The sequence below is a fragment of the Trachypithecus francoisi genome, unplaced genomic scaffold (genome assembly GCF_009764315.1).
Source record: "Trachypithecus francoisi isolate TF-2019V2 unplaced genomic scaffold, Tfra_2.0 Lachesis_group17, whole genome shotgun sequence".
Taxonomy (NCBI): domain Eukaryota; kingdom Metazoa; phylum Chordata; class Mammalia; order Primates; family Cercopithecidae; genus Trachypithecus; species Trachypithecus francoisi.
The window spans coordinates 86,780,547-86,802,636 of NW_022681462.1; the positions used below are offsets into that span (position 1 = coordinate 86,780,547).

The following is a 22,090-nucleotide window of genomic DNA, read 5'->3' on the forward strand; positions in this document are numbered from 1 at the left end:
AGCTAGCACTCAACAAGGTAAAATTTACATCTGGCATCCAATAAAAATTGCAAAGTATGCAATGAAACAGGAAAACACAATCCATAATGAGAAAAATTAATAAAACTAACCTAGAACTACAAAATTAGAATTGGCAGAAAAAGACATTAAAGTAGGCATTATAACTATATTCCAGATATTGAAAAGTTCTATATATATAGATGAAAACAGAAACATGAGGCAAAAACATAATGAATGGGATTAATAGCAGATTACACATTTCAAAAGAAAAGATTAGTGAACTAAAAGTCACAGCAACAGAAACCAACCAAAATGAAACACAGAAAAGATAATTTAAAGCCAAATTAACAAAGTTTCAGCAAACTATGGGACAACATCAAGAAACTTAACATATGTATAGTTAGAGGCCCAAAAGGAAAGAGGAGACAGGAGGTGGGGAGGACAGAAAAAATAATGAAGAAATAGCAGCCAAAAACTTTACAAGTTTGATGAAAAACACACCCAAGAAGTTCAATCCAAGAATGGGAAAAAGGGAGAAAACTCCACCAAGATATATCATTAAATTGCACAAAACCAGTGAAGAAGGAAAAAAAAAAATTAAATGTAACCAGAAAAAAGATACATACAAAGAAACACAAATAGAAATAAAAGCAGAATTCATTACCAAAGCAACACAAATGAAAAGAAGGAAGACCATCTTCAAAGTATGGAAAGAAAAAGAAAAAAGTGTCAACTTCAAATTCTATACCCAGAGAAAATACTCTTCAAAAACAAAGCCTAAGTTCTCAAAAAGTTAAACATAAAACTACCATACTGCCTAGCAGTTTCACTCCTTATCTCCACCCAAGAGTGATAAAAAATATATGTTCTACACAAACACTTCCATTGAACGTTCACAGTAATATTCATAATAGTCCAAACTGGAAACAACCTAAATGTCCATCCAGTGTGTTGTATAGTCATACAATAAGAATACTGTTCATCAATAAAAAAAGAACAAGGCCGGGCGCGGTGGCTCACGCCTGTAATCCCAGCACTTTGGGAGGCCGAGGTGGGTGGATCATGAGGTCAGGAGATTGAGACCAACCTGGCTAACATGGTGAAACTCTGTCTCTACTAAAAATACAAAACATTAGCCAGGCCTGGTGGCAGGCGCCTGTAGTCCCCGCTACTCGGGAGACTGAGGCAGGAGAATGGCGTGAACCCAGGAGGCGGAGTTTGCAGTGAGCCGAGATCGCGCCACTACACTCCAGCCTGGACAACAGAGTGAGACTCCGTCTCAAAAAAAAGAAAGAAAGAACAAAATACTGACCCATACTATATCATGGATGTTCCTCAAAACCATTATACTTAGCAAGAAAAGCCAGACACAGGAAACCATAGTATATGATTTTTAAAATTGATTTATATCAATAGTACTACCACTTTGTTGAGGTACTCTAAAAATTACTATAACTATACACTTCAAATGAGCAAATTTCATAACATATAAATATACCTCAATAAAGCTGTTTTGGGCCGGGTGCGGTGGCTCAAGCCTGTAATCCCAGCACTTTGGGAGGCCGAGACGGGCGGATCACGAGGTCAGGAGATCGAGACCATCCTGGCTAATACGGTGAAACCCCGTCTCTATTAAAAAATACAAAAAACAAGCCGGGCAACGAGGCGGGCGCCTGTAGTCCCAGCTACTCGGGAGGCTGAGACAGGAGAATGGCATGAACCCAGGAGGCGGAGCTTGCAGTGAGCTGAGATCTGGCCACTGCACTCCAGCCTGGGCGGCAGAGCAAGACTAGGTCTCAAAAAAAAATAAAAAATAAAAATAAAAAAAAAGCTGTTTTGGCCGGACGCAGGGGGGTTAGGCGGGCAGATCACTTAAGCCCATGAGTTTGACACTAGCCTGGGCAACCTGGTGAAATCTTATCACTACTAAAAATTCAAAAAGTGGCTGGGCACAGTGGTTCACGCCTGTAATCCCAGAACTTTGGGAGGCCGAGGCAGGTGGATCACAAGGTCGGGAGTTCGAGACTAGCCTGACCAATATGATGAAACCCTGTCTCTACTAAAAAATAAAAAAATTAGCCAGGTGTAGTGGTGCTGCCTGTAGTCCCAGCTACTTGGGAGGCTGAGGCAGGAGAATCACTTGAACCTGGGAGGCAGAGGTTACCGTGAGCAGAGATTGTGCCACTGCACTCCAGCCTGGGCAACAGAACAAGACTCCATTTCAAAAAAAAAAAAGGGCCGGGCGCGGTGGCTCAAGCCTGTAATCCCAGCACTTTGGGAGGCCGAGACGGGCGGATCACGAGGTCAGGAGATCGAGACCATCTCTGGCTAACATGGTGAAACCCCGTCTCTACTAAAAATACAAAAAGCTAGCCGGGCAAGGTGGCGGCGCCTGTAGTCCCAGCTACTCGGGAGGCTGAGGCAGGAGAATGGCGTGAACCCGGGAGGCGGAGCTTGCAGTGAGCTGAGATCTGGCCACTGCACTCCAGCCTGGGTGACAGAGCGAGACTCCATCTCAAAAAAAAAAAAAAAAGTTAGGTGGGTACAGCGGCACACACACCTGTGGCCCCAGCTATTTGGGAGGCTAAGGTGGGGGGATCAGTCGAGGCTGCAGTGAGCCATGATTACGCCACTGCACTACAGCCTTGGCGAAGGGAATGAGACCCTGTCTCAAAAACAAAACTGTTTTTTTGTTTTTTTGTTTTTTGTCTTTTAATGTGTTTTCGGCCAGATGCGGTGGTTCACGCCTGTAACCCCAGCACTTTGGGAGGCCGAGGCGGGTGGATCACGAGGTCAGGAGTTCAAGACCAATCTGGCCAATATGGTGAAACCCCACCTCTACTAAAAAAAATACAAAAATTAGCCAGGCGTGGTGGCACGCACCTGTAGTCCCAGCTACTCAGGAGGCTGAGGCAGGAGAATCGCTTGAACCCGGGAGGCAGAGGTTGCAGTGAGCCGAGATCGCACTACTGCACTCTGACCTGGGCAACACAGTGAGACTTCATCCCAAAAAAAAACGTGTTTTCAGATACAGAAAAGCCAAAAGAACTTGTCACTTGCAGGCCCACACTGTAAGAAACGTATGCATAAAGAAACTGATACCAAATGGAAATATGAACATCTACAAAAGAATACAGAGCACCAGAAATGGTAAGTATAATAAATATTTAAGATATTTTCATTTACATTTCTTCAAAAGTTTTCTTTTTTTTTTGAGATGGAGTCTCGCTCATCACCCAGGCTGGAGTGCAGTGGCACCATCTCAATTCACTGCAAGCTCCACCTCCCAGGTTCAAGCCATTCTCCTGCCTCAGCCTTCTGAGTAGCTGGGACTACAAGCACCCGCCACCACGCCCGGCTAAGTTTTTGTATTTTTTTTTTAGTAGAGACGGTGTTTCACCGTGTTAGCCAGGATGGTCTCGATCTCCTGACCTCATGATCCACCCACCTCAGCCTCCCAAAGTGCTGGGATTACAGGTGTGAGCCACTGCACCCGGCCTACATTTCTTCAAAAGGTTTTAAAGTTTTAAAAATAAAATGTATGAAGACGGGCACAATGGCTCATGCCTATAATCCCAGTACTTTGGTAGGCCAAGGCAGGCAGATCACTTGAGGTCAGGAGCTCAAGACCCTGTCTCTACTAAAAATACAAAAGTTAGCCGGGCATGGCGGCGTACACCTGTAATTCCAGCTACACAGGAGGCTCAGGCAGGAGAATCGCTTGAACCCAGGAGGTGGAGGTTGCAGTGAGCCGAGACTGCGCCAATGCACTCTAGCCTGAGTGCCACAGCAAGACTCTGTCTCAAAAAATAAAAAATGTATGACAATAGCACAAACCTCAGGAGAAGAAAAGTGCAAGTATACTATTTCAAGGTTCCCATATTGTATATGAAATGGTCTATCATCAATTTAAGGTAGACGGTTACAAGTTAAAGACATATACCATAAACTCTAAAGTTACTATGAAAATAATAAACAGTAATGGCTAATAAGCCAGCAATGGAAACAAACTGGAATCATAAAAAATATTCAACTAATCCAAAAGAAGGTGGAACAATAGGAAAAGGGAAACAAGAAACAGCAGCCTAATAGAAAATCATCTAGATGATAAATTTAAACCTAACCATATCAACAATCACAATAAATGTGTAAGTGTCCATTTTGAAGGAAATGGTATTTTAATTGTCTTGATTGTAGTTACGGCTTCACAAGTACATATGTATGTTAAAGCCTTCTAAGTTTTACTCTTTATCAATGTCAGTATTGTGTACATATATATCATATATATTTCATGTCAATTATACCTCAATAAAGCTCTTTTTAAAAATCAATAGCAAAATTGAGACCCTAAAAAAAAACTTTCAAAGTTTCAAAGTGTTTTTTAAAAAGGCAAAAAAGAAACAGAAAAAGAGCAGACACAAATAGAAAATGGAAATGAAATGATCCCCAATTCAAATATATCAGTAATTAAACACTGACTAAACAAATTAAAATTAAGAGACAGTGCAATTAAGAAAATAAGACCCAACTTTATACAGTCTATAAACAAGACAGGTTGAAAGCAAGTTAATGGCAAAAAATATACCACACAAACAGCATGAAGACTAGAATAGGTGAATTATTATCTGATAAAAATAGATTTCAAAATTAAGTGCATTATGAGATAAACATGGACATTTCATAATATAGGAAAGCAACATCAACATAAAGATGCAATAAATGTGTATGAAACTAATATAAAATTTCAAAATATGTGAGACAAAAACTGGCAGAATTAAAGGGACAAAGAAACAATTCATCATAGCTGGACATTTTAACATACTTGTCTCTGCAATCAATAGAATTAGACCAAAACATCTGTAAGAACACAGAAGAGGCCAGGCGCAGTGGCTCATGCCTGTAATCCCAGCACTTTGGGAGGTCAAGGCAGGCAGATCACTTGAAGTCAGGAGTTCAAGACCAGCCTGGCCAACATGGTGAAACCCCATCTCTACAAACATACAAAAATTAGCTGGGCATGGTGGTACGTGCCTGTAATCCCAGCTACTCAGGGGGCTGAGGCAGGAGAATCACTTGAACCTGGGAGATGGAGGTTGCAGTGAGCCAGACAGAGCCACGGCACTCGAGCCTGGGTGACAGAGTGAGACTCTGTCTCAAAAAAACAAAAAAAACCAAAAAACAAACAAGGAAAAAAACCCACAAAAGAGTCTGCATAACACTATTAACACCTTGTCTTATTTTATAATTATAGAATGCTATACCATAAATAGCAGAATACAAATTCACAGGACACACTGGGACATAAAGGAGAATGCAATAAATTTACAAATAATTTTAATACAAAAAAAATTAGCCAGCCATGGTGGCATGCACCCGTAGTCCCAGCTACTTGGGAGGCTGAGGCAGGAGAATGGCATGAACCTGGGAGGTGGAGCTTACAGTGAGCTTAGATCACGCCACTGCACTCCGGCCTGGGCGACAGAGGGCCTGGGCGACAGAGGGAGACTCTGTCTCACAAAAAAAAAGACTTTAAGAGTTATTATCTCTAGATCACAATAAAAATAAATTAGAAGTAAATAACAATAAAATAATCAGGAAAAATAACCACAGCTATTTGTATATTAAATACACATCTAAATTAAATACACAATGATTGCATCAAAGAAAAAATGACAAGAGGAATTGGAAATTATTTTGAACTGAATGACAGTGAACACACGTCAAAAACTGTGGGATATAGCTAAAGCACTGCTTAGAGGGAAAGTTTACAGGTTTCAATACCTATATTAGAAAAAAAGAAAAGTTTCAATCAATTCCTAAGCTTCCATCTTAATCTGAAAAAGGGAGTTAAATTTAAAATAAACAGAAAAGACTTGGAAGACCTGAAATATGTATTGCTACATAAAAGAAGCCAATCTGAAAAAACTACATACTGTTTGATTCCAACTATATGACATTGTGGAAAAGGCAAAATTATGGAGATAGTAAAAAGATCAGTGGTTGCTGGGGAGAGAGGGACGGCTCTGCAGGGCACAAGAGAAGGAGGGATGAATGAATAGAGCACAAAGGATTTGGGGGAAGTGAAAATATTTTGCATGATACTGTAAGAGCCGATACATGTCATTACACATTTGTTGAAACCCTAAAACTGCCTGCTATGAGTGGAATGTTTCTATTCCCCTAAAATTCATACATTGAAACCTAATCACCAAAGTAATGTTGTTAAGAGGTATTAAGAGTTAAGAGCTAAGGTGTTAAGAGTGTTAAGAGGTGGAACCTTTCTGAGGTAATTAGGTCATAAGGGCAAAACTCTCATAAAAAGGATTCCTGCCTCCATAAAAGAGACCTGAAAAAGCTAGCTGGTCTTTTCTACCATTTAAGGACACAAGAGAAGTCATCAGAACCAGAAAGCAGGTCCTCACCAGACACTAAATCTGCTGGCACCCTGATCTTGGACATCCCAGCCTCCAGAAATATGACAAATAATGTTCTGCTACTTCTAAGCTACCCAGTTTATAGAGATTTTTTATTTTCCGAGACAGGGTCTCACTCTGTCACCTAGGCTGTAGTGCAGTGGCACAATCATGGCTCACTGCAGCCTTGACCTCCCCAGGCTCAAGTAATCCTCTCACCTCAGCCTCCCAAGTAGCTGGGACCAGAGGCACGCCACACCTAACTAATTTTTGTACTTTTAGCAGAGACAGGGTTTCGCCACGTTGTTCAGGCTGGTCTCAAACTGCTGAGCTCAAGAGATCCACTGTCCTTGGCCTCCCAAAGTGCTGGGACTACAGGTGTGAGCCACTGTGCCCAGTAATGAATAGTCTATTTTTAAGACAGTTTGTTAGAGAAGTTTAGGTTAACAGCCAAATTGAGAAGGAAATACAGAGACTTTTCATATGTCCCCCGCCTGCCCCTTGATACGTATATACATGCCTCAGCAAAGTGGTGCACTTATTTCAACTGATGAACCTACAATGACACATCACAATCTACAAAGTCCACAGTTTACATTAAGGTTCATGCTTGATGATATACATTCTATGAGTCTTGACAAAGATATAATGACATGGATTCACTCTTACAATATAACACAGACTATTTTCACTGCCCTAAAAATCTTTTATACTCTGCCTATAAATCTTCCTCAGTCTACTAATTTAAAAAAAAAAAATAAGGAAAAAGGTAGTATAAAATTGGAAACAAAAATAATAGTGGAAAATCTATGAAAACAGAAGCTGTCTCTTTGGGAGGGAAAGGACCAATAAAATTGATAATCCTCTAGCCAGAATAATCAAGAAAAAAAAAAAAGGAGGGCCGGGTGCGGTGGCTCAAGTCTGTAATCCCAGCACTTTGGGAGGCCGAGGCGGGCGGATCATGAGGTCAGGAGCTCGAGACCATCCTGGCTAACATGGTGAAATCCCGTCTCTACTAAAAATACAAAAAAATTAGCCGGCGTGGTGGCGCATGGGAGGCGGAGCTTGCAGTGAGCCAAAATTGTGCCGCTGCACTCCAGCCTGGGTGACAGAGCGAGACTCTGTCTCAAAAAAAAAGAGAGAGAGAACACACAGGTTATCACCATCAGGAATGAAAAGAATATTACCACAGACTATTTAGGCATTAAGGAAATAACAGAATAGTAGGAAAAAATGTATGTAAATTTCATGACTTAGGTGAAATGAACAAATTCCTTTAAAGATAAACTACCAAACTACCAAAACTGACCTAAGCGAAAATAGAACAGCCCTGGATCAACTGAAGAAATTTAACTTGTAATCAAAAACCTTTCCATAAAGAAAACTCCATGCCCAGGTATTTTCACTGGTGAATTCTCTCAAATACTTAAGAAATGAATAACATCAGACTTACACAAACACTTTCAGAAAATATACAAAGAGAGAATGCCATCTCATCTAATTTTTTTTAAGAGACAGGGTCTCACTGTGTTGCCCAGGCTGCTCTTGCACTCCTAGACTCAAGAGATCCTGCTGCCTCAGCCTCTCAAAGTGGTGGGATTACAGGCATGCACCATCACACCCAGTGTATATCTCGTCTAATACACATCAAAATTACCTGATTCCAAAACCAGACGAAGATATTTTAAGAGTAATTACAGATCAAAATCTCATTAATGTGGATAATAAAATACTTTTTATAATAGCAAGTTGAATCCAATAATTTTTTAGAAAGACAATATATTATGAGCAAGTGGGGTTTATTCTAAGAATACAAAGTTAGTTGTGATTCAGGCCAGGCACAGTGGCTCATACTTGTAATCCCAGCACTTTGGGAGGCCAAGGCAGGTGGCTCACCTGAGGTCAGGAGTTCAAGACAAGCCTAACCAACATGGTGAAACCCTGTCTCTACTAAAAATACAAAAATTAGCTGGGCATGGTGGCAGGCACCTGTAGTCCCAGCTACTCCAGAGGCTGAGGCAGGAGAATGTTGTGAACCCGGGAGGCGGAGCATGCAGTGAGAGCATTTCCTTTGAGCTGAGATCGCGCCACTACACTCCAGCCTGGACAGAGCGAGACTCTGTCTCAAAAAAGAAAAAAAAAAGAATATCTGTATAAAAAAATAAACTTCAGTCCATACCTTAAACTATCTACAAAAATTAACTCACTCACTCACCTATCACTGATACACAAACATTAACTTAAAATGAATCATTAACTTAAATATTAAGAGCTAACACTGGCTGGGCGTGGTGGCTCACGCCTGTAAGCCCAGCGCTTTGGGAGGCCGAGGTGGGTGGATCACCTGAGGTCAGGAGTTCTAGACCAGCCTGGCCAACATGGTGAAACCCTATCCCTACTAAAAAGACAAAAATTAGCCAGGTGTGGTGGCAAGCACCTGTAATCCCAGCTACTTGGGGGGCTGAGGCAGGAGAATGGCTTGAACCTGGGAGGTGGAGGTTGCAATGAGCCAAGATCACGCCATCGCACTCCAGCCTGGGGGACAAGAGCGAGACTTAATCTCAAAAAAAAAAAAAAAAAAAAAAAAAAAAACAAGCTAACACTATTAACATTTTCAAAGACAATATCCAATAAAAATTATTGCCACACTTATTTAGGCAATTTTTCTCAAGCAGAACACAAAAGGCACAGATATATTTTTAAAATCTATATGGTGACTTTATCAAAATTAAAATCCTTGACTCTTCAAAAGTCCTAACTAAGCAAACAAAGATACAAAGCACAACATCGGAAAAAATTTCAAAACATAGACTGGGCCAGGGGTGGTGTCTCATGCCTGTAATCCCGGCACTTTGGGAGGCCAAGGCAGGTGGATCACTTGAGGTCAGGAGTTCAACACCAGTCTGGTCAATGTGGCAAAACCCTGTCTCTACTAAAAACACAAAATTAGCCAGGCATGGTGGCGCATGCCTGTAATCCCAGCTACTCGGGAGGCTGAGCCAGGAGAATCGCTTCAACCTGGGGTGCGGAGGTTGCAGTGAGCCGAGATTGCACCACTGTACTCCAACAGGGCAAAAGAGCAAGACTCTGTTTCAAAAAAAAAAAAAAAATACAAGGACAACAAGACACAGAATCTAATTTCTGGTCTTAAAAAATGGGGCAAAAGATTTTAACAGGCATTTCACAAATGAAAATATACAAACGGGCAATAAACACAAAGATGCTCAATATTACTGGATGAATATTAAAGCTTAATATTATTTGTATTACTATTAATGCAAATTAAATCCATTACTGTACACCCACTAGGATGGCTAAAGTTAAAGACAGTTAACAACACCAATTGTTGGCAAGGATGAGGAACAACTCAAATTATCATACATTTTAGGAAAATAAAAATGGTAAAACCACTTTGGAAAACAATACAGTGTTACCTTACAAACTTAAACACACATTTACCATAGGCTCCAGAAATTCCTCTCTTAGGGATTTACCCAACAGAAAAGAAAACATGTCCACACAAAAACTTGTAGAGATGCTTTGAGAGGCCAAGATGGAGGGCTCGCTTGAGACTAGGTGTCAGAAATCAACCAGGGCAACATAGCGAGACTCCGTCTCTACAAAAAATACAAAAATTAGCCAGGTGGGGTAGTGCATACCTATAGTTCTAGCTACTTAGGAGGCTGAGGCAGTAGGATCACTTGGGCCTAGAAATTTGAGGTTACAGAGAGGTATGATCACACCATTGCACTCCAGCCTAGGTAAAAGAACGAGACCCAGTCTCTTAAAAATGCTTGGGGCACAGTGGCTCATGCCTGTAATCCCACCACTTCGGGAGCCTGAGGTGGGTGGATCACAACGTCAGGAGTTCGCGACCAGCCTGGCCAATATGGTGAAACCCCATCTCTACTAAAAATACAAAAAATTAGCCAGGCATGGTGGCGTGTGCCTGCAATTCCAGCTACTTGGGAGGCTGAGACAGGAGAATTGCTTGAACTCGGGAGGCAGAGGTTGCAGTGAGCCGAGATTGCGCCACTGCACTCCAGCCTAGGTGACAGAGTGAGACTCCGTCTCCAAAAAAAAAAAAAAAAAAAAAAAACTTCAGACCAGAATTATTTCAATTTGGGATCTTTTTCAGATTTTGGGATATTTGCATTATATTTACCAGTGGAGCTTCCCAAATCCCAAAACTGAAAAAGCTTCAATGAGCATTTCCTTCGAGTGTCATGTGAGCATTCAAAAAGTTTCAAATGTTGGAACATTTCAGATTTCAGATTTTTGGATTTAGGATGCCCAACCTCTAGTAGCATTATCATAATAGCTAAAAATAAAAGCAAAACAAATCTCCCATCAGATGGTAGATTGAAAAATAGAGGTATACACACACACATATACATTAAGGAATACTACTGAGGAGTGAAAAAGAATAAAATATTAGCATACATGACATGGAGGCCAGGCACAGTAACTCACACCTATAACCCCAGTACTTTGAGAGGCTGAGGTGGGCGGATCATTTGAGGTCGGAGTTCAAGACCAGCCTGGTCAACATGGTGAAACCCATATCTACTAAAAATACAAAACTTAGCCGGGAATGGTGGTGGGTGCCTATAGTCCCAGCTACTCAGTAGGCTGAGGCAGGAGAATCACTTGAGCCCAGGAGGCAGAGGTTGCAGTGATCAAGCCACCGCACTCCAGCCTGGGTGACAGAGCGAGACTCCATCTCAAAAAAAAAAAAAAAAGCATATATGACACGGAGAAATATATTTTTTTTCTTTTTTTTTTTTGAGACGGAGTCTCACTCTGTCACCCAGGCTAGAGTGCAGTGGCGCAATCTCGGCTCACTGCAAGCTCCGCCTCCCAGGTTCACACCATTCTCCTGCCTCAACCTCCCGAGTAGCTGGGGCTACAGGTGCCTGCCACCATGCCCGCCTAATTTTTTGTATTTTTAGGACAGACGGAGTTTCACTGTGTTAGCCAGGATGGTCTTGATCTCCTGACCTCGTGATCCGCCCACCTCGGCCTCCCAAAGTGCTGGGATTACAGGTGTGAGCCACCATGCCCAGCCTACATGGAGAAATTTCAAAGCATTATGCTACTGCCACGCACAGTGGCTCAGGATTACAATCCCAGCACTTTGGGAGGCAGAGGCAGGCAGATCACTTCAGGCTAGGAGTTAAAGACCAGCCTAGCCAATATGGCGAAACCCCCCACCTCTACTAAAAACACAAAAATTAGTCAGATGTGGCAGCACATGCCTGTAATCCCAGCTGCTTGGAAGGCTGAGGAACAAGAATCACTTGAACCCAGGAGGTGGAGGTTGCAGTGAGCCGCGACTGCACCACTGCACTCCAGCCTGGGTGACAGGGTGAGATTGTCTCCAAAAACACCCCAAAAATTATGCTAAATTAGGATCCGAAAACTTTTTCTGTAAAAGGTCAGATAGGCTGGACACGGTGGCTCATGCCTGTAATCTCAGCACTTCAGGAGGCTGATTGAGGAGGATGGTTTGAGGACAGGAGTTCAAAACCAGCCTAGGCAAGAGAGTAAGACCTCGTCTCTAAAATAAATTAAAAAAAAAAAAAAATTAAAAGCCCACATAGTAAATGTTTTAAACTTTGCAAGGCATTCGGTCTCTCTATCACAGTTGCTCAACTCTACTCTTGTAGCACAAAAGAAACCACATACAATGCTTAAGGAATGAACATGGTTGTATTCCAATATAACTTCATTTACCAAAACACACAGAGGCCTGAATTTGGCTCACAGGCTGTGGTGTGCTGACCCCTGTACTAAGAGAAAGAAGTAGTCCTCACAGACACAGATTATGTTTTAAATTTCTTTGTAAGCCTCACAGCACTTAGCTAAGAGCTAAGGCTAACTACCAAGTCAATGGGTAAAAAAGAACTCAAGATAATCAGATAAGGAAAAATTACCTGTGGATCTGATCTTGTCTGCTAGAGCGAACTGGAGCTAATCCATCTATTTCATCAAAAAATATTATAGAAGGTCTCATCAAATATGCCTAGTAAAAAGAAAACAAATGATATTTATTATATTTGTTTTCATTTTTAAAATTTATTATATTTCCTTAATAGGTAATAAAAGCAAACAGTACAACGTGCAGCAAGTATGAAGGAATATATAGCAAAGAGGAAATCTTACCACCCAGTCTCTAACAACCATGTCTCCCCCAGTAAGCTTTGTTTTCAGTTTGTTTATTCTTCCATACATACTTACACACAAGGCTGGGCGCGGTGGTCAAGCCTGTAATCCCAGTACTTTGGGAGGCCGAGACAGGCGGATCACGAGGTCAGGAGATCGAGACCATCCTGGCTAATACGGTGAAACCCCGTCTCTACTAAAAATACAAAAAACTAGCCGGGCGACGTGGCGGGCGCCTGTAGTCCCAGCTACTCAGGAGGCTGAGGCAGGAGAATGGTGTAAACCCGGGAGGCGGAGCTTGCAGTGAGCTGAGATCCGGCCACTGCACTCCAGCCCGGGCGACAGAGCAAGACTCCGTCTCAAAAAAAAACAAAACAAAACATACTTACACACAAACCAAAGTGTATTTTTTAAACACACATGATAGCACACTATACACATTCTTTTTATTTATTTATTTTAGGTTTTATTTTTGTTTTTTGGGTGTTTTTTTTTTTTTTTTTTTTTTTTTTTGAGACAGAGTCTTTCTCTGTCGCCCAGGCTAGAGTACAGTAGTGCAACCTTGGCTCACTGTGACCTCCGCCTCCCAGGTTCAAATGATTCTCCTGCCTCAGCCTCCCGAGTAGCTGGGATTACAGGCATGCGCCAGCATAACTGGCTAATTTTTGTATTTTTAGTAGAGATAGGGTTTCATCATGTTGGCCAGGCTGGTCTCAAACTCCTGACCTCAGGTAATCCACCCACTTCAGCCTCCCAAAGTGTTGAGATTACAGGCGTGAGCCACCGCACTCAGCCTACATATTCTTTTTATATAACAATGTATGTTAAGTAATTTCCAAATAAGTATATAAAGACCTGTCTCATTCTTTTGTTTTTTCTTTCTTTCCTTCAGACAGGGTCTTACTCTGTCACCTAGGCTTGAGTGCAGTGGCATGATCACAGCTCACTACAACCTCAAACGCAAGCAATCCTCTTGCTTCAGCCTCCAGAGTACCTAGGACTACAGGCAGGGACCAACACACCCAGCTAATTTTTAAATATTTGGAGAGATGGGTTTTCGCTATGTTGCCCAGGATGGTCTCAAACTCTTGGGCTCAAGTGACCCTTCCACCTCGGCCTGCCAATGTGCTGGGATTACAGGCCTGAGATACTGCGCCCAGCCTGCCTCACTCTTTTTCAACAGCTACATGATGTCCCACTGTATGGATATGCCATAGTTAAACCTGTCCCCTTCATATGGATACTTAGGCCGTTTTCAATATTTTCCTATTAGCAACAATATTGTAATAAATAATAGTAAAGAAATAACTGTATTTACCATTTCATATGAGTATAAACATTTTAATGTAATAAATCCTAAAAGTAGAACTACTGGCTCAGAAGGCATGTGTCATTTCTAATCTAGTTAGATATTTGCAAATTGCCATCCACTGAAGTACCATTTTACCCTCTAACCAGCAATATTTAAGGGTGCTCACCAGCAATGTATTATCAAACTTACTGACCTTTGCTAATTTTTTAGGATAAAGAATGCTATCTCATTTTATTTTCAATTATTATTTACAAGATGAATATGTTATATATCCATAAAAGTCATTTATATTGCTTTTCCTATGTTGCCCATCACTTCACAAGACCACTAGTCTTTTGCTTAGTGAGTTCTAGAAGCTATTTATTTATTTATTTATTTATTTATTTATTTTGAGACAGGGTTTCACTCTCTCACCCAGGCTGGAGTGCAGTGATGTAATCACAGCTTACCTCAGCCTCCACCCGCTAGCTCAATCAATTCATCAATTCTCCCGCCTCAGCCTCCTAAGTAGCTAGGACTACAGGTCCATGCCAACACATCTGGCTAATTTTTGTATTTTTATAGAGACAGGGTTTCACCATGTTGCCCGGGTTTATTTATTTATTTTAAAGGTGAATCTCTGTCTGTAAAAGGAAATGCAAATATTTTTCTGCAAAGAGTATCACTAATCTTTTGAATTAGTATTGCTATGGTTTGAGTTTGTCCCCTCCAAAACTCATGTTGAAATTTAATTGCCGGCCCGGCCTGGTGGCTCATGCCTGTAATCCCAGCACTTTGGGAGGTCGAGGCAGGCAGATCACTTGAGGTCAGGAGTTCAAGACCAGCCTGGCCAATATGGTGAAACCCCGTCTCTACTAAAAACACAAAAATTTGCCAACCCTGGTGGTGGGCACCTGTAATCCCAGCTACTCAGGAGGCTGAGGCATAAGAATCGCTTGAACCCAGGAGGCAGAAATTCCAGTCAGCCAAGATTGTGCCACTGCACTCCAGCCTGGGTGACAGAGCGAGACTCAGTCTCAAAAACAAGAAAGAAAAGAAAAGAGAAAAGAGAAAAGAAAAGAAAAGAAAAGAAAAAGGAGAGGAGAGGAGAGGAGCGAAGCGAAGCGAAAGAAAGAAATTTAATTGCCATTGTGATGGGTACTGGGAGGTAGGACCTTTAAAAAGTATATAGATCTTGAGACCTCCACCCTCATGAACGGACTGATGTGGCTGACATCAAAGGAGTAGATTCATTATTGTGAGAGTGGGTTCGTCCCCATCTTGTGCATTCTCTCTCTTTGCCCTTCCGCTATGTGATGCTGTCTTCTGTCATGTTATGACACAGCAAGGCACTGACCAGATGCCTTGATATTGGACTTCCTTGTCTCCAGAACTATGAGTCAATAAATTACTGTTCATTCTAAATTACACAGTCTGTGATCTTCTAACAGCACAAAACAGAAGTAGGTATTTTGTTGCCATGCAGAATCTTAAAATTTTTTTTATGTGCTAGATCTTCCCTTACATAGTTAGACCTCCCTACTCTGAGATTATAAACAAAATTCTCCCATGTTTTCATCTGGTACATTTACAGTGTCATTTTTCTCACTTAAGTATTAGATCTGGAAAGAATTTGATTTAAGGTGAATGAATATTATATAACAAATGAGAAGTTTTTATCATATAATTTACTCAAATTTATGTGGCTTATGTTTCAAAATGAAAGCAAACTTTCAGTTTACAGGAAAGTCAGTTTGCTAAGGAAGAGATACGAATTTTCCATTTCTCCTGACTAATACGCACTAAACTTTAATGTTTCCTAATAATTTGAAATGAAAGACAATTCAGGCTGGGCATGGTAGCTCATGCCTGTAATCCCAGCACTTTGGAAAGCCACGGCAAGTGGATCACCTGAGGTCAGGAGTTCCAGACTAGCCTGGCCAACATGGTGAAACCCCGTCTGTACTAAAAATACAAAAATTAGCTGGGCGTGGTGGCGCATGCCTGTAATCCCAGCTACGTGGGAGGCTGAGGCAGGAGAATCACTTGAACCCAGGAGGCGGAGGTTGCAGTGAGCCAAGATCACACCATTGCACTCCAGCCCGGACAACAAGAGAGAAACTCTGTCTCAAAAAAAAAGATAATTCAACCACAAGATGAGGGTTTTGGGGAAAAAAAGTTTAAAGAACTGGAATTATGGCCCATTGCAATGGCTCACACCTGTAATCCCAGTGCTTTGGGAATGTTGAGCATTATTTTTATATACATGAAAACATGAAACAAACAGCTGGCTTTGTTTTTTGTTTTCTTTTTTAACAGCTACACCCTCACAGAACTGCAAAAAGGAGGTAGGGCATATTACTTCAAATATTTTGTGTCCTCTCAGTGAAATCTCATAATAGTCTAGTAAGATAGGTATTCTTTCTACTATTGCACAAAAAAGGCCACTAAAGATTAAATGTTTTGATTTACTTAATGTTATATTCAACGGTAAAGATAAATATAAACATTTCTGTGACACAGAAGGCCACTCTCTTAGTCAATACACGGTAGTGCCTTCATTTCATTTCGTGCATAGACCATATCCTTAACTTAGGAATGCAGAATCTTTCATTAAAAAAAAAAAACTTCAGGAATACCAGCAATTTTCTTAAAAAAATAAAGCAAACATTTCAACTATTCCTACCCACCAAGAAAACTATGAAACAGAAATAAAATAAATTTAGACAAAAGGAGTAGTATGATTTATGCTATGGTTTTAAATAAAACCAAGAGGTATCCCTAGTCCCAGTATGAAACGACTAAAAAGTATAACTTTAAAATTTTTAAATTAATTGACTGGGTAATATGCCAGCATTGCCAAGCCAATTCTTCCTTCATCTATAAATGTTTATTTTTTATTGTTTAATTATTAATGAATTCTCTTGAAGCATTCAGACTGCATGTTTCACTTGCCATTAGATACTGGACACCTTCAAGATAAAAATCTTACCTACTCCTTTTTCTAAATCCATTACCTAGCAGTTTTTGATACTATTAATAATTTTAAAATAGTATTGGGCCAGACACAGAGGCTCATGCCTATAATCCCAACACTTTGGGAGGCCAAGGTGGGAGGATGGCTTAAGGCCAGGAGTTCAAGACCAGCCTAGGCAACACCTTGAGACCCTGTCTTTCCAAAAAGTTAAAAATACGGCAAGTGTGGCAGTGCACACCTGTAGTTCTACCTAGAGAGGCCAAAGCCAGAAGATCACTTGAGCCCAGGAGTTTGAGGTTGCAGTGACCTATAATCACATCCCTGCACTCCAGCCTGGGTGACAAAGTGCAACCCTTTCAAAAAAAAAAAAAAAAAAAGTGAAGTACTTTACCAATTACAAAGGACTTTCATCACACCATCTTAGTAATGGGTGCTCAATGCTTGAAGTTATTTATTTCATACGTATTTTCTCAGACATAATCAAATATATGCTGCATTGCCAAATATGAATGGCATCCTTCACTAACTCAAACCATCAAAAGTGAATTTATATAGGGACTGATTTTTAATTTTTTTTTTTTTTTGAGAGACAGAGTCTCACTCTATTGCCCAGACTGTAGTGCAGTGGTGTCATAATTGCTCACTGCGGCCTTGAACTCCTGGGCTCATGCAATCCATCTGCCGTGGCCTCTTAAAACATTGGGATTACAGGTGTGAGTCACTGTGCCCAGCTGGAATAATTCTTACAACATATAGGAAATAACATCTTTAAAGTTTTTGTTACAAATAAATAGTAGACATAGTCTACATGATATTTATTGACCTTACTCTGCCTTTTAAAAGCATTCACTCATGTCTGAATTCTTATAGTACCGTATTTACAACTCATGAAAATAACACACTGCTTTGTGAGATTTCTTGCACAGACACTTAAGTTTTTATGCCTGTTGTAGTTTCTCAATTGGATTATAATCTAGCAATATATATGTTATATCCTGTGTTCTCTAAAGCACCTAACTTGGTATTATATACCTGGTAGGGACCTCAATAAATGTTTTATGAGCCATCATAAATATTCAAAAGTACTAGTGAAACTGCCATTAAATACTTCTAAGGCATACAATCACAGATTACTGATCCTAAATATAACATATTGGATGGAAAAAATGCTTCCTCGTAAACAGTTTGTATATGTAGATTAAATGTATTAAACATTCTGAAGAAAATATTCTCAGCAGGCGGACTGCTTGAGCCCAGGAGTTCGAGACCAGCCTGGCCAACGTGGTGAAACGCCACCTCTATAAAAAATACAAAAATTAGCCAGGCATGGTGACACACACTTGTAATTCAGGCTACTGGGGTAGGGACTGATGCAGGAGAATTGCCAGAGCCCTGGATGTCGAGACTATAGTGAGACGAGATCACACTATTGTACTGACTCCAGCCTGGGTAAAAGAGAGAGGCTCTGTCTCTAAAAAGAAAAAAAGAAAGAAAAGAACAGAATAGAACAGAACAGGAAAGACTCTTGAATTAGATAATTTCTCTTACCTGATCAAAAAGAAGCCTAAGTTGCCTTTCAGATTCACCAACCCACTTGCTCAAACAATCTGCTCCTTTTCGCATAAAAAAAGCCACTTTTTTGTCTCCTTGGCTGCATTCATTAGCTAATGCTCTGGCAACCAAGGTTTTACCTGTGCCAGGAGGGCCATAAAACAAACAGCCCCTAGAAGAATAAAAAAATTAAAAAATCAAGAAGTGTAAATTATATTATCATCAATGCTGATAACCAATTTTTTAAAATGTTCCTCCCTCCCATACAATTTTGTATTGAAGTATAATTATTAGACATTGATAAAGCTTTTTCCAGTATATAGACAAAAGTTTTACTTTGCTAAGTCCTTAAGTCACCAAGCTTTGGCAGACAAGAAATAAAGTACAGAGTAATTTGGCAAGATATACAGAAATTTTAAATGTGTTTCCCTATGACCCAGAAATTTCACATCTTTAGAATAAATAATGTAGAAATACTCAAAAGGAATGTATAAAGATAGATTTAAATGACTCTTTAATAAGATTTTCCATATCCTTAAAAACATGAAAAATAAACTACAACCAAATCTGAATAAAAAGTGCCTCCTTAAAGAAAACAGACATTTATCAGTTTAAATCTAATAGCCTAGATGTGTATCTTCAGAATATTCTCTTTTTTTTTTTTTTTGAGATGGAGTGTCACTCTGTCACCCAGGCAAGATCTCGGCTCACTACAACCTCTACTTCCTGGGTTCAAATGGTTCTGATGCCTCAGCCTCCCGAGTAGCTGGGATTCCAGGTGCACAACACCACCCCCAGCTAATTTTTGTATTTTCAGTAGAGACGAGGTTTCATTCACCATGTTGGCCAGGCTGGTGTTGAATTCCTGATCTCAGGTGATCCACCCACCTCGGCATCCCAAAGTACTGGGATTACAGGTTTGAGCCACTGTGCCCAGCCAGAATATTCTATTCTGCCCAATCTTCTTTAACATAATTTCTCAGCCTTTTCTAATAGTTCACCAGCTATCCACCTCATGATCAGGCACAATCTGTTCCTAAAAATAAATTATCAAGCTCACCCTATTTCAAAAATACTCCATCATCAAGTCAAAGAAACACATCAATAAAACTGTGCTTCCAAGAGTAAATAACATACAGCATCAAACTCGATGCACTGGGAGCCAAATTCAGAAAAATCCATCTGGGCAATCTGGTTATGTATTTAGGGCCCACAGAAAGAATCTTATCGAGTGCCTGACTTAAACCCTGAGATGTAAACTTCAAGAACATACTTAGTTCCATGGCCTCTGGACCCTAAACAATAACATTTCATTTCTAACTGTCATTGCTAGGACACATCAAATAAATATATATCAAATATTTATATTTATAGTAATTTACTCAACATTTGAGAAAGTAACAGTAATAACAATAATAAACATCTATGACATTGCTTACCTTGGAGGCTGAATTTTAAACTTTTCAAAAATTTCTGGATATAAAAGTGGGAATACTACCATTTCCTTTAGTGCATGAATATGATGGCTCAATCCACCTATGCTATCAAACCGTACCTTGGAAAGAAGAGGGAAAATTTGATATAAAACAGTTTTATATGTTTTATAAAATTTTTAAAATTTATAAAAGAGTCTTACGATTCAGAAATATATGCCTTTAGCAGAAGCTTTTAAACATAACTATAAATAAGTATAGAAAAATAAGGCTAACAATAAAATCCAAGGTTGCATTTGAGTTCAGGCAAATTAAGCTACCATTATTTAATCTAGTAACTCAGAACCAGGATTAATTCCCAACATAAAACTTTAATGGGTATCTATAGGAGATTTTTATATTACACTAACACATACAATTTTTACATCATACCGGGTTCTAATGGGCCGGGCACAGTGGCTCACACCTGTAATCCCAGCACTTTGGGAGCCCGAGGTGGGCGGATCACCTGAGGTCAGGAGTTTGAGACCAGTCTGATCAACATGGTGAAACCCTGTCTCTACTAAAAATACAAAAATTAGCTGGACATGGTGGCGCACGCCTGTAATCCCAGCTACTTGGGAGTCTGAGGCAAGAGAATCGCTTGCTCCTGGGAGGCGGAGGTTGCAGTGAGCCAAGATCGCACCACTGCACTATAACCTGGGCAACAAGAGTAAAACTCTGCCTCAAAAAAAAAAAAAAAAGTTTAAATGGCTTTAAAAATATATAATTATTTTGTACATATATTCGCAGAAGGGGGCAATATTGTCCTCACAGGGGCAAAAACTGGTTCAGGGATAGGGCAAGAAATAATCTTAGCTATTTACAATAGTTTGTAGCCCTCCCAAGGTCAATGTTACCTGACAAAATCTTATTCTTTAACATTTAACTTCTCTAGTCAGAAGAAATTTACTTTTTTTCTTCTTTATGGGACAATGATGAAAAAATGATTTTAGAAACACTGATCTATCACAAGAAGCAGCAAAGACTGTTCCTCCCACCCATAATAGTTTAAATAGCTAGAAGGCTTTGTAAGAAAAAAAGTGTACAGAAAAAAAATGTTTGAAGAAAATTTTGCCCAAAATGTTAACTGTGACTGCCTCTTCCCTGCTTCTTCATTCTGTTATGGTACTTGAAAATGTTTTACAACGAAAGTATTACTATGATAGAAAAAGTGAAAGTAAACTATTAACAGAAAAATAAAAACAGAAGTTAAATAACAGAAACATTCTAAGAGAAGCTAAATTTTAAAGAAGTAAGTGGTCTGGCGTGGTAGCTCACGCCTGTAATCCCAGCACTTTGGGAGGCCGAGGCAGGCAGATCACCTGAGCTTGGGAGTTCGAGACTAGCCTGACCAACATGGAGAAACTCTATTTCTACTTAAAAAAATACAAAAATTGCCAGGCATGGTGGTGCATGCTTGTAATCCCAGCTACTCGGGAGGCTGAGGCAGGAGAATTGCTTGAACCCGGGAGGTGGAGGTTGCAGTAAGCTGAGATTGCACCATTGTATTCCATCCTGGGCAACAAGAGCAAAACTAAGTCTCAAAAAAAAAAAGGAGAAAGAATTCACTCTGCTTTGGCAGAGACATCTAAAGTTTACTAGATTCATCTGTAAATGGATAGATGAAAATAAATGAAAGGAAAATAAAAATGAAGAAAAAATTTTTTAAACGACAAAAAAGAAATAAAACTAACTAGATTCAAAAGAGTAAAGTGCTGGTAAGCCAATTAAGCAAAGATCATTAGGTAAGGTCTTCTGAGAAGACGCACTATTAGAAATGGGATTCTGATCATATGTAATACTCTAATATTTCCTTAGGGCCTGGTTAATAAAGTAAGACAAGTATTTTCCTCTATGACTTCAGATTAGAGATAGTTAAAATTTCATCTTCAAGTATATATGCAATTCTATTTGATAACTTATTTTAAATCCCTCTATGAAAATCACTTAAACTACATTGTATAGAAAGTTTTTTAGGAACAAAAAATATATATATCAAGTAAGCTCTTGGTTATGCAGTAACCTTATTTCAAAATATCCCCCCAAAATAAGATACTACTCACAATGAGAAAGAATCTACCATGTCCTCCAAGTCTTATGTCTGTTTTTGTCCTACATACCTTCCCCAGGTGTGATCAATCATCCATTTCCCAAAGTGACTTCACCACCACTCTTTATATTGATGACCCGTATCTGAATTTCTAGTCCAGATATTCCT

At 40.0% G+C, this 22,090-nt stretch overlaps 1 protein-coding gene across 3 annotated transcripts in view; it reads right to left on the bottom strand.

Moving 5' to 3' along the window:
- ATAD2B (ATPase family AAA domain containing 2B) overlaps positions 1-22,090 on the bottom strand; it is a 230,279-nt gene that overhangs the window by 149,030 nt on the left and 59,159 nt on the right. For all 3 annotated transcript variants that reach the window (XR_004428482.1, XM_033176396.1, XM_033176395.1), the window contains exons 11-13: positions 19,837-19,952; positions 18,395-18,569; positions 12,350-12,438 (exon numbers count right to left, since the gene is read on the bottom strand). Coding sequence is in view for 2 of the 3 variants with exons in the window: in XM_033176396.1 (XP_033032287.1) it covers positions 12,350-12,438; positions 18,395-18,569; positions 19,837-19,952 (380 nt within the window). In the remaining variant the exon portion in view is untranslated. The remainder of the gene's footprint in view (positions 1-12,349; positions 12,439-18,394; positions 18,570-19,836; positions 19,953-22,090) is intronic.